Genomic DNA, 12,903 nt, shown 5'->3' with positions numbered 1-12,903 from the left:
GGACAGTTTTATAGTTACATAGTATTTAAGGTTGAATTTAGACTTTAAGTCCATCTCTTTCAAACCATAGCCTAACATGTTGATCCAGAGGAAAGCAGAAAAACCCCATGCGGCAAGCACTAAGTGCGGCAATACCAATATGTGTACTTTCTTCATTTTGTGACCTTTATTTTTTTATATTTTTTTTTTATATTTTTACAATTTTTAAACTCTTTTTTTTCACATTTTCCCAGAAAGGGATATCAACTTCAAACTTGGAGGAGGCGTGTCGGATCCTGCTCTTAGCGAGAGCTCACAGGCCACCTTCTTTGAAGGACTCTGCAGCCATCTTGTGACCCTGGGTCACCATGGAGACCGTCATCACAACTCACTCGCATCACGTTGTGCCGATGGAAGCAGAGAAGGGAGCTCACTCCCTCTGTGATGCTCCTCGATTTTGCTGTCACTAAGGTTTAAATGCCCGCTTTCAGTGCTAGCACTAATTGTAGGCTTTTCTGCAGAGTGTCAGCTCTCACATAGAACTGACACCCGCACCTGATTGCGGCGGATCTCAGCATGAGCCTGCACAATGGTAGCACTGTGTAAAAAAAAAAAATGTGTGAAAAAAGTAGTGCAACCCAGGGCGACAACTCTCCCCTTGGCAATGTAATGCATGGAGTATTGCAGACCTAGTTCACGCATTTTTATTTTAATCTCAAGGAACATGGACCTCTTGCGCTGTAATTCCACTGAAAAAATCTGAAAAAAATTAACCTTTTGGCCTCTAAGAGTCATATCTGGCAGATCATGTTCCGATCCCTGAAGTGAAGAATTTTAATCAGGATAGATCTTTGAGGCTTTCCCACTAAACCCGGTCTTGTAGGGACTCTGTGAGCCCTATCCACTACAAACAACGGGGAGAGAGACATGTGGAGACACAGGGTCAGTGGGTGCTCTTGTCCGCTGGCAAGGCTGTCTTTAGAAAAAGTGCATGAACCAGGGCTCATACCACTGAATGCCCACGCTCTCTCCCCGTGGGCAGAACACTACTCTGACAACACAGGGTGAGGGTAAAACAGTGTGGCAATAATTTATTGAACCACCAACACACAATAGCAATACAGGGCAGTCCCAGCAAATACCCAAGATGGTGCAAATTAAAGAGGCTCACCCTTCCGCTGACTTGCCTCACAGACAAGTACCGTGAGGGAAAGTTGAAAAGAACTTTGAAGTTGCTCCCCGCCATTTTCAGACCCCTACAGTGAGGAGGTAATGACAAGTGTTGTGAATTGGCTTTCTGGCCTACATCTGGTTACTGCTGAAGGTGGTGGAGCTGGTCAGGTTGACGGAGGGGTTGCGAGTTCTCTTTCTGGGCTCCCTCTGGTGGTTACTGGAGGTAATGGAGCTGATCTGATTAACAGAGGCTTGCCACCTGATAATGAGAATGACGATTGGAGATCTGGGGTTTCAGGCTGCATTTAAGACAGCCGACTCCCACTATCCCTGCTGGTGATTTTTTCCTGCCTGCTGAGGTCTTAGTTTCCAGCTCAGTCCCTGCATGCTCAGCTAAGTGTTCTTTTGCTGTTCTGTTCACATTTGATCTGGTTTTGTCTATTTCAGTTTTGTGTGGGTCAGCCAGCTCCAGCTGGGACTGTGCCGAATCACCATCCATATGTTACTGCTTGTGCCAGTTTGTTTTTGTCCCTTATTAGATTGGCCTCTTTTTGCTCTGCTTTCAGAATATACCAGAGTGCTGATATAGTGGGCGAAGTCGTGCGACTTCAGTATTTTTGCATCAGACATGTTGGACCTTTTTGCAGGGTTTTTTGCGTGATTGCAGACAGTGTCTTTCCTTTCCTGTCCTGTCTAGTCAGTGTTGGCCCCATCGTTTGCTCAGTCTATTTTCCTACCTGCGTTTGTGTTTTCATCTTGTCTCACCGACAATATATGTTTGGGGGCTATCTATTCCTTTGGGGTCTGCTCTTGTGCAGTTTAGATTTTCCCTTTCTTGCTTTAGGCTTAGTTAGCTCTCCGGCTGTGCCGAGGCGTCTAGGATCATCATAGGCACGCTCCATGGCTACTGCTAGTTGTGTGGATAGGATCAAGGGTCTGCAATCCGCTTAGTTACCAACTTCTCTGTTTTTCTGTGGCTTAGCTTGGGCTTGCTCTCCTCCTCGGTGACCCAATAACAGACAAGCTTACAAAGCTAACCGAGAGCTGTGAGGTATGTGGCCAGGTGACCCGATTGTCCCGACCTGGATTCTTTAAGACATCTCTGGGGTTTCAGTGATGGTCAGTGAAGCAGTCCTGTGTCCTTCCAGCCTGGTCTGTAGTACCCTAAGCTGAGATCCTGAAGAAGTCACCCCAACCAGAAGAAAAAGTCTCTTTATATAGTTCTCAACTAGCCTTAAACCATCATCCAGAGGTCAGAGAGAGATGTGAATGAGGCGAACCTGCATGCCTTAAGGGCCCGTTACACATAGCGATATCGCTAGCAATATCGCTATAACGTCACTGGTATTGTGACGTTATAGCGATATTGCTAGCGATATCGCTACATGTGATACTTACCTCCGACCGGCTCCCCCGCTGTCTGTCGCTGATCGCGCGAGAATGTCCGGGGCCGTGGACACGGGCGGGAGGATGTCAGGATCGCCGCGTCTGACAGGTAAGTAGCGACCCCCGGCCCCTGCTATGTCGCTGGTGAGATCTGCCTGTGTGGCAGCTCACTAGTGCCTACTTAGCGACGCACCAGCGATCCATATCGTTGTCGGGATCGCTGGTGCATCGCTAAGTGTAACGGTACCCTTACTGTTTTGCAAAGATAACTGAAGATAAACTGTAGGAGATAATATATTAGAGGTAAATATTTGTGCTACAAGAAGAGTCAATACTTCAGAAAACAGTTTGATTCTGGGCCTAAACAATTTATATCAGGCATAATTAAGAAGAAATGCTGTGACGTCACAAGACTCTCTTCTGAAAATTTCCAGCAGTCACTTTTCAATAAACCCGTCAGGATAATGGAATAGTTCCTTCAATGTAACCTACCATGTTATGTTTGGTTATGGCATTAAATGCGTTCAGAAGGAAAGGGGATTTCCCCAGGGATTTTTCAACAGGATTAGAATCCTTTCCTTGGGAAATTTCCCCATATTTGAAGATGTTGAAATAGATCTGGTCAGCATCATGGTATCATCATCCTCTTCTTACACCACAAGGGCTGAATAGCAGGATCCTGTTGGCGTTGTATTATGTGCCCCCTGTAAATGCGACACTGATAGCAGTGGACCAGCAAGACCCTTCATGTGCAAATTTCCCTGATCTTGCTGCACTGTCTCCCTACACATCTCTTTGCATCTTTCCACTAGACACACGAGCAACATCTTGCAAGCCGCTACACTGTCCCCCATCTTCCTGACCCATCTTTTTACTACGGGTCATAGCAGGCTTATAATCACTGAGTCTCTTTTCTGCACCAGGAACGCTTTCTTTATGACTTCCTCACAGAGTCTCCCACAGGTTGCAGCATTAGAACACTGACAGCTTTAGGACTTGGGGGCGCACATTCTGCAGCTTGCCTGTTGGCTGCTTTTTTTTTTTTTTTTTTTTACTTTCACTGCACGCCAGCAGCCACACTTTGCCCCTCATCGGGACCCACAGTATCTTTTCTGCTGCCTTGAGTATGGTGATATACTTCCCCCTCTACGCTGGTCCCAGGCTTCCAAGATGGACGCTGCTTCTCCTCAGCACTCCAGACACCGAGGCCTCTCTGCAGTTTCCAGCTCTCTTAGCCTCCATCACTCATCCCGCTTCTCACAATCGTCAACCTGTAGCAGGCAGAGAGTGATTTAGTGTGTGAAGGGGATAGTTATCTCAGTATTTTATAGCAGGATACTAGGAGCTCTTCACACAAATGTCTTCTCAGTACTAGTGCATGGCCACGCCATCTCTGCCTTTGATGTGGCCTCACAAGCATAGTCCACATATTTCCCGGCAGATAATTGCTGATTCAAACAGCCTGTTACCCTGCCAAATTCCATTGTCAATGTGTGACTGCGGCATTTAACGAGCGCCAGCAGTGCGGTCACTGATTTAACTGCTCGTCGGTGTGCTTGTCAGTCAATCTTGGGACGCCAGAAGACCCTTGTGTCACTCATCATGGTACATCTGTGAAAATCAGCTTGCAGCTGGCATTCATGTATGAGACTTGGTCTTCTCTCGCTTTGTGCAGTGGATGATTTTGCAAACTCCCCTCTCCCGCTCTCTGACCACAATCTTCTTTCATACTCTATCAAGAACTGCCAGGCTGCTCAGGTCACCCCCACTGTCCATACTTATAGAAATATACAGGCCATTAACACCCAGAAACTTATAAAGAACTTGCAGTCTTCATTGGCCCCTATCTCCTCCCTCTCATGTCCTGATTCTGTATTGAAGCATTACAATGAAACACTTCAAAGTGCCCTGGATGAATTTGCACCCCCTATAAATAGAACACCACAACGCAGATGGCGACAACTCTGGCACACGGTGCAAACACGTTTCCTGCAGCGGTGCTCCAGGTGCGCCGAACGTCTGTGGAGAAAATCCAATCTACACGAAGATTTCATCCATTTTAAGTTTATGCTTAGAACATACAACACTGCCCTTCACCTCTCCAAACAAGCATATTTCAACACCCTCATCACCTCACTGTCCAATAACCCGAAACGTCTCTTTGACACTTTTCATTCTCTACTCAACCCAAGCGTACAGGCCCCAATCACGGAACTCCGAGCTGACGATCTGGCAAATTACTTCAAAGAAAAAATTGACCAGATTCGACAGGAAATTATCTCCCTATCACCTCATACCATGCACTGTCCTCCCTCCCCCACTGCATCTAGCTCACTCTCTAATTTTGAACCAGTCACAGAAGAAGAAGTAAGCAGGCTCCTTGCATCTTCTCGCCCAACCGCTTGCACCAGTGACCCATTTCCGTCACATCTCCAGTCCCTTTCCCCTGCTGTCACCCCTCACCTAACTAAAATATTTAACCTCTCTCTCTCTTCTGGTATCTTTCCCTCCTCATTTAAGCATGCCATCATACATCCACTACTTAAAAGCAAAAAAGGCAAATGCAATTCTAGGATGTATTAACAGAAGCATACAGTCTAGATCACGTGAAGTCATTATTTCCCTCTACTCCTCTTTGGTCAGACCTCATCTGGAATATTGTGTCCAGTTTTGGGCACCACATTTTAAAAAAGACATCAACAAACTGGAGCAAGTTCAGAAAAGAGCGACCAGAATGGTGACCGGTCTGCAAACCCTGTCTTATGAGGAAAGGTTGCAGGATTTGGGAATGTTTAGTTTGCAAAAGAGAAGACTGAGAGGAGACTTAATAGCTGTCTACAAATATCTAAAGGGCTGTCACATTGTAGAAGGATCAACTTTATTCTCATTTGCACAAGGAAAGACTAGAAGCAATGGGATGAAACTGAATGGGAAGAGACACAGATTAGATATTAGAAAAAACTTTTTGACAGTTAGAGTGATCAATGAGTGGAACAGGCTGCCACGAGAAGTGGTGAGTTCTCCTTCAATGGAAGTCTTCAAACAGAGGCTGGACAGACATCTGACTGGGATGATTTAGCGAATCCTGCTTTGAGCAGGGGGTTGGACCAGATGGCCCAGGAGGTCCCTTCCAACTCTACGATTCTATGATTCTAAAAAACCATCCCTCGACCAAAACTGTGCCGCTAACTATAGACCTGTCTCTAATCTTCCCTTCATCTCTAAACTCCTGGAACGCCTGGTCCACTCCCGTCTTATCCGCTATCTCTTTGATAACTCTCTTCTCGACCCTCTCCAATCCGATTTCCGCTCTTTACACTCTACTGAAACTGCCCTCTCTAAAGTCTCTAATGATCTACTAACAGCTAAATCAAATGGTCATTACTCCATACTAATTGTCTTTGATCTCTCTGCAGCATTCGACACTGTGGATCATCAGCTCCTCACTATGCTCCGTTCCATTGGCCTCAAGGACACCGTTCTCTCCTGGTTCTCCTATCTCTCTTGGCGCTCCTTTATTGTATCTTTTGCCGGTTCCTCCTCCTCTCACCTTCCCCTTACTGTTGGGGTTCCTCAAGGATCGGTTCTAGGCCCCCTCCTCTTCTCCTTGTACACTGCCCCTATTGGTCAAACAATCAGTAGATTTGGTTTCCAGTACCATCTCTATGCTGATGGCACCCAATTATACGCTTTTTCTGACATCATGCCAGCCTTTCTAGAAAACACCGGCGATTGTCTAAACGCTGTGTCTAACATCATGTCCTCACTATATCTGAAACTGAACCTGTCAAAGACTGAACTCCTTGTGTTTTCTCCCTCTACTAATGTACCTATACCCGACATTGCCATTTCTGTGTGCGGTTCCACTATTACTCCCCAGCAACAGTCTTGGGGTCCTAATTGATTCCGAGCTTTCCTTTGCCCCCCACATTCGATCACTGGCTCGCTCTTGTCATCTGCATCTCAAAAACATTTCTAGAATTTGACTTTTCTTACTTTTGACTCTGCAAAAACTCTTACTGTTTCTCTTATTCATTCTCGTCTCGACTATTGAAACTCTCTTCTAATCGGTCTCCCTCTTACCAAACTCTTCCCTCTCCAATCTGTCTTGAATGCTGCAGCCAGGATCATATTCCTCACCAGTCGTTACACCGATGCCTTTACCTTGTGCCAGTCATTACACTGGCTACCCATCCACTCCAGAATTCAGTATAAACTTATTACCCTCACCCACAAAGCCCTCCATGGCTCAGCACCACCCTACATCTCCTCCCTTGTTTCAGTATACCACCCTACCCGCGCCCTCCGTTCTGCTGATGACCTGAGGTTAGCATCCTCAATAGTCAGAACTCCCACTCCCGTCTCCAAGACTTTACACTTGCTGCGCCAATTCTTTGGAATGCACTTCCCAGGTCAATACGATTAGTCCCCAATCCCCACAATTTTAAGCGTGCCCTGAAAACGCATTTATTCAGACTGTCCTATCGCCTCAACACATTAACCTAATCTATCCCTGTGTGGCACAGCCAAAAGTTTTACCATAACCAGATTCCCCTCATCATGTTCCCACATGCTTTATGCATCCATTAGCCCTCTGTGTTTGTACTGTTACACAATTAACATTATGGCTGGTCCAAACAATCAGGCCAATTGTTACAACCCACCTTTCGTGTCTACCTCTTTGCTCATAGACTGTAAGCTTGCGAGCAGGGCCCTCTTTCCTCTTGGTATTTGTTATATTCTATGTGATTATTGTTATGCTGTAATGTCTATTGTCTGTACAAATCCCCTCTGAAATGTAAAGTGCTGCGGAATATGTCGGCGCTATAGAAATAAAATTTATTATTATTATGAGACCATGATTTAACTATACATTGCAGTACTGCTGTGTATAGCACAAGTGAGCAGATGATCGCAGCTTCAAGTCCCCTAAGGACTAACAGAGTGAAAAGTAAATAAGGGAAAAATGTGAGCATTTTACCATATTAAAAAGAAATTTAAAAAAAAAAAAAATACCGTACATATTTTGTTTGGTTGCATTAGTAAAAGTTTGAGCGATCGAAATATAAAATAAATTAATCTGATCAGTAAACGACGTAACGAGGAGAAAAAAAATCGAAACTCCATGACTGATTTTTCTGCCAATGCAACCATAGAAAAAAAAATGCACGAGGCAGCAATCAAAACATTGCATATACCCCCAATAATATCAATGAAAATATTGGCGCGGGGCACAAAAAACAAGACTGTCACGACACAAGCAACATTTTTTTTTTTCCTTACATATTTCTGACTTTTTTTTCACCATTGAAATAAAATAAAAATTCTGCATGTTTAGTATCTGCATTATCATACTGACTTGGAGAATCATATTGTCAGGTCATTTTTACAGTAACATGAATGCTGTAAATGGAAAAATAATTGCAGTATTGCACTCTATTTGCTATTTTGCCATACTTAAAATTTGTTTCCCACTTTCCATTAGTTCATATTATAAAATGAATGGTGTTACTCAAAAGCACAAGTTGTTCTTCAAAAAACAAAACTTCACACAACTATGCTGAAGGAAAAATTAAAAAGTTTAAAAAGTTATGGCTCTTGGAATAAGGGGAGGAAAAGATGAAAGCGCACAAAACCAAAAAATCGCCCGTTAAACTCTATTGTACTTCTAACACACATGCCTGGCTTGAGGTAGACATCTGTCCAGTGTTAAAATGCATAGCACTTAGTCTTAAGCTCCCGTCACACTCAGCAACGCTACAGCGATCCCGACAACGATACGACCTGGTAAGGATAGTTGCTGCGTCGCTATGTGGTGGCTGGTGAGATGCCAAACAGTCAGATCTTCCCAACGACGCAGCATCGATACGGCGACCCGTAGCGACCTTTGTAACGATGTTGGCGGTCGTTGGGACCCTGTCACATAGCAGCTACTCTGACTGCAACGCAAATCCACACCTATGTGTCTCGCTTCTGAGTCGCTAACGAGGTCGTTGGTAAGGTATCAAACATACCAATGCATGCTACCCAGCGGGACCTCAACACTCAAAAAAAGTCCAGGTCATTCCGACACGACCAGCGATCTCACAGCAGGGGCCGGTCGCTGCTACCTGTCAAACGTAGCGAGGTCGCTGTTGCGTCATAAAACTTGTGACTCAGCAGCGATCTCGCTTAGTGTGACGGGGGCTTAATGAAGATATTAACTGCCTGTCTGTCACGCACAACGGCGCTTTTATCATCCCTTTTTTTTATTTAAATGGAAAATGTTTCCACTTCTGATATATGTTAATTGTTTTGTTGTGAATAAAATATGGCTATAATACATTTCCAGATCATTGCATTCTTGTTTTCTTTACATTTTACAGAGCGTTCCAACTTTCTTGGAATTGGGATTGTAGATACTTAATTTCCAAACGCATGATAAAGTAGCCTGAAATATTCATTAGTAAAGCAAGCATAAATCCTTGCATTCTCTCATTGCCCAAAGTTATTTTTTTTACTTTTTAGTATTTTGTGTACTGTACCACATGGTGATATAATTAATTTATACATATTTTATTTTACCAGGCTTTAACAGCTTCAGACCTAAATTTAATCCTGTATGTCTGTGAGACCGTGGATTTGCAACAAGTTTTTGGACAACATCCCTGCCCACTTACTCAACCTGTTCTGCTTTCTCTCATCCAGCAACTATCTTTTGACCTTTGCACCCGTACTGAACTCAAACTTAAGTAAGTCTTCTAATAAATGTTATTTGAAAAGATCTGTATATATATTTGTGTTGAGCATTTTAATTTACAGATTCATATTGTCGTACAAATTTTGTTAAACATGTTACCCATACTGTATTGATAGATCCATTTGTATACATGAGTATAGGATTAAGTCCGCTTTCCTATTTTGGCTAAACTACGCAAAAACATTTTGTGCCATTTGGCCTATAATAACTATCAAAGAACAAAATATGTGGACCGACTTGACTGCTTAACCCCCTTAGTGACAGAGACAATTTGGTACTTAATGGTCAAGCCAGTTTTTACAGTTCTGACCACTGTCACTTTGAGGTTATAACGCTGGAAAGCTTCAACGTATCCCACTAATTCTGAGATTGTTTTTTCATGACATATTTTACTTCATGTTAGTGGTAAAATTTCTTCGACATAACTTACGTTTATTTATGAAAAAAAGGAAATTTGGCAAAAATTTAGAACATTTTTCAATTTTCAAACTTTTTATTTTTGTACCCTTAAATCAGAGTGGTGTCACACAAAATGGTTAATAAATAACATTTTCCACATGTCAGCTTTACATCGGCACAATTTTGGAAACATAATTTTTTTTGTAAGAACGTTATAAGGGTTAAAAGTCGACCAGCAATTTCTCATTTTTCCAACAAAATTTCGAAAACCATTTTTTTTAGAGACTAGCTCACATTTGAAGTGATTTTGATGGGTCAATATAGCAGAAAAATGACACCATTCTAAAAACTCAGGGTGTGCAAAACCACATTCAAGAAGTTTATCTAGCCTTTCAGGTGCTTCACTAGAACTAAAGCAATGTGAAAGAAAAAAATTAATACTTTATTTTTTTCACAAAAAATTTATATTGGAACCAATTTTTTTTTATTTTCACAAGGGTATCAGGAAGAAGTGGACCACAAAATTTGTTGTGCAATATCGTCTGAGTACACCAATACCCCGTTTGTGTGGGAAAGCCACTGTTTGGGCACATGACAGGATTCAGAAGGGAGGGAGCACCGTTTGACTTTTTGAATGCAAAATTGGCTGGAATCGATGGTGGGCGCCATCTCATGTTTGAAGACCCCCTGAGGTACCTAAACAGTGGACCCCCAAATTTTGACTCCAGCCCTAACCCCAACACACCCCCAATTTCAACCTTAACCATAACTCTAAAAACAGTCCTAACCCTAACACACCCCTAACCCTAATCCCAACCATAACCACCACCCTAGCCCCTACCCTAACCCTAGCTCTAACCCGACCCCTAACCCTAGCCCAGTCCTAACTGTAATGGAAAAATGGAAATAAATACTTTTTTTATTTTATTATTTTTACGTAAGGGGGTGATAAAGGGAGGATTAATTTAATATTTTTTTATTTTTTTTCACTGTGATAGACCCTATCATAGTGATCAAAATGAACCAGTAGGAAAAATTTCCTATTGTTGGCGGGTGCCGGCCAGCACATCTCGGTGAGCGCACTGCGCATGTGCCCACCATTTTCTTCCCAGAAGAAGACGCCGACAGCCGGAAGACAAGACTGGGGAATGCAGGAGGGTCCTGAGACACCTGAGGTAATGGGAGGGGGTTCAGGGGGAACCCATTTCTCTCTCCTCATAACTTCACATCTGCAGTTTCCATCTCTTCTTTTGGCCAGCACACAATGCCAGCAGGGTAGCTGATAACTGGCAGGGCATATGTATTAATGGCGCAGATTTTATTCTTCCCATTGATTTGGCTCTTCAGGACCTGTTACCCTTTGATGGTATTTGGATGTTGCTGCTTTTCTTGCCTCCTCATTGTGGTTACCGTATCCCTGTGGGATGCTGAGGAACTTGTAGCATGTCTGTACATCTATGTGTTCTGGTGGTAATTCCACTCCATCCGTCTTGACTACCTTGCCTCTCTTTTTTACCAACCGGCCGCACTTCTCCAGTCCAAAGGACATCCCGATGTCTTTGCTGTAGATCCTTGTAAGGTGGTTCAGTGGATTGATGTCTCGTTCATTTTTCGCATACAGCTTGATGTCATCCATGTAGAGGAGGTGGCTGATGGTGCTTCCACTCTTGAACTTGTATCCATAGCCAGACTCTGTAATTATCTGACTTAAGGGGGGCTCAAGCCTATGCAGAACAGCAATGGGGACAGTGCATCACCTTGATATATGCCACATTTGTTGGTCATTTGTGCTAGTTGTCTTGAGTTCACTTCCAATGTTGTTCTCCAAAGTCCCATTGATTTTCAAAGGAAGGTTCTTAATTTCTTGTTGACTTTGTATAGAGCCAAGCATTCATAGATCCATGTGTGTGGCATTGAGTAATAGGCTTTCCTGTAGTCAATCCAGGCTGTGCTGAGATTGGTCTGTCTGGATCTTGAATCTTGAACAACTGCTCTATCTACTAGGAGCTGATGCTTAGAGCCTCTGGTGTTTGTCCCTTTCTGAGCTGGATTCATGTAGTGGTTCATATGGTTCTGTAGCTTGGTGGCTATGATGACAGGAGTTTCCATGTTATTGTAGGGCAAGTTATTGGACGGTAGTTGGATGGAACTGTTCCTTTGTGAAGATCCTTCATGATAAGCATTGTCTTTCCTTGTGTTAGCCAAGTTGGGTGGTGGCCTGCTTCTAGCAGTTGGTTCATCTGCTTTGCCATGCGTTCATGTACCACTGTTAATTTCTTTAGCCAGTAGGTGTGGATCATGTCTGGGCCAGGTGCTGTCCAGCTCTTCATATTCTTGACCTGCTGTGGGATGTCTGCTTCTGTAGTGGTGACTGGTTCTTGCTCTAGGTGGTTGCTGTGTTTCATTCTCACATCTTGCAGCCACATTGCACTGGTGTTGTACATTTTTCCCTTCTCCCATATTTTCCTCAGTATTGTTCAGTCTCTGCTTTTGGTGGAGTTTCTGCATTTGTGCTGTTAGTAGTTGGGGGTACACCTTGAATGGTTCTTTGGAGGTACTGGGCATTTATCTTTTTGGCCTCAGCTTCCCTAGTGTATCTAGTCTTGCAGTGAGTGCTGTGAGCCTTTGTTTAGCAGTCTCTACGGCTTCAGTTGAGGTCAGGCCTTTACACTTGTCTAGCTTGGTCCTATTCTTGATCTTTACACCTTTCTGTATTTCTGTTTCTTAGCTGACTTCCCTTCGTGTCACCTTGATCTTTGTCTCCAGTCTTCTTTTCCAAGGGGGGAACATACTTCTGTTGTTGCTGGTTGTATAGCCAAGCATATCCATGATTGCTGAGGCAGTAACATAGATCAATTTATTAGTTTGAGTTATGTTGGTGGTAGGTATTGATGCAACTGCTCTACTGGCATCTTCTAGCATACTGTCTGGTGGTGTTTCTTTGCTGATCCTTGGCAGTCGACCTCTGGTATTGATGGTACTTAGTTTATCTAAGATCTTCTGCTTCAGATCAGCTGCAGTACCTCTAACTGCAGGATTGGATCAGGATCTTCATGGAGTTGCAATTGTTGTTCTTCCAGGTCTTCATGTGGAGAGGCTCTGCAGTGCAGTTCATCCAAGTTGTGATAATAGCTTTTTCTATATGACATTGAAACATTGGATGCCTATATTTTTCTCAGTCAGTAGACATGAAGGTCTTGCATCCATCCAGAGTTTCCTTAGACGCT

General features: G+C 43.5%; 1 protein-coding gene across 3 annotated transcripts in view; it reads left to right on the top strand.

Moving 5' to 3' along the window:
- EDC4 (enhancer of mRNA decapping 4) overlaps positions 1-12,903 on the top strand; it is a 634,971-nt gene that overhangs the window by 565,026 nt on the left and 57,042 nt on the right. For all 3 annotated transcript variants that reach the window (XM_073576355.1, XM_073576356.1, XM_073576357.1), the window contains one exon: positions 9,106-9,269. In XM_073576355.1, the coding sequence (XP_073432456.1) occupies positions 9,106-9,269 (164 nt within the window). The remainder of the gene's footprint in view (positions 1-9,105; positions 9,270-12,903) is intronic.

Source organism: Dendrobates tinctorius, unplaced genomic scaffold (assembly GCF_039654945.1).
Source record: "Dendrobates tinctorius isolate UK_male_01 unplaced genomic scaffold, ASM3965494v1 ptg000048l, whole genome shotgun sequence".
NCBI classification, from domain to species: Eukaryota; Metazoa; Chordata; class Amphibia; order Anura; family Dendrobatidae; genus Dendrobates; species Dendrobates tinctorius.
Note: the sequence above shows the minus strand (reverse complement) of the source record. Positions and strands in the feature narration are given on the sequence as shown.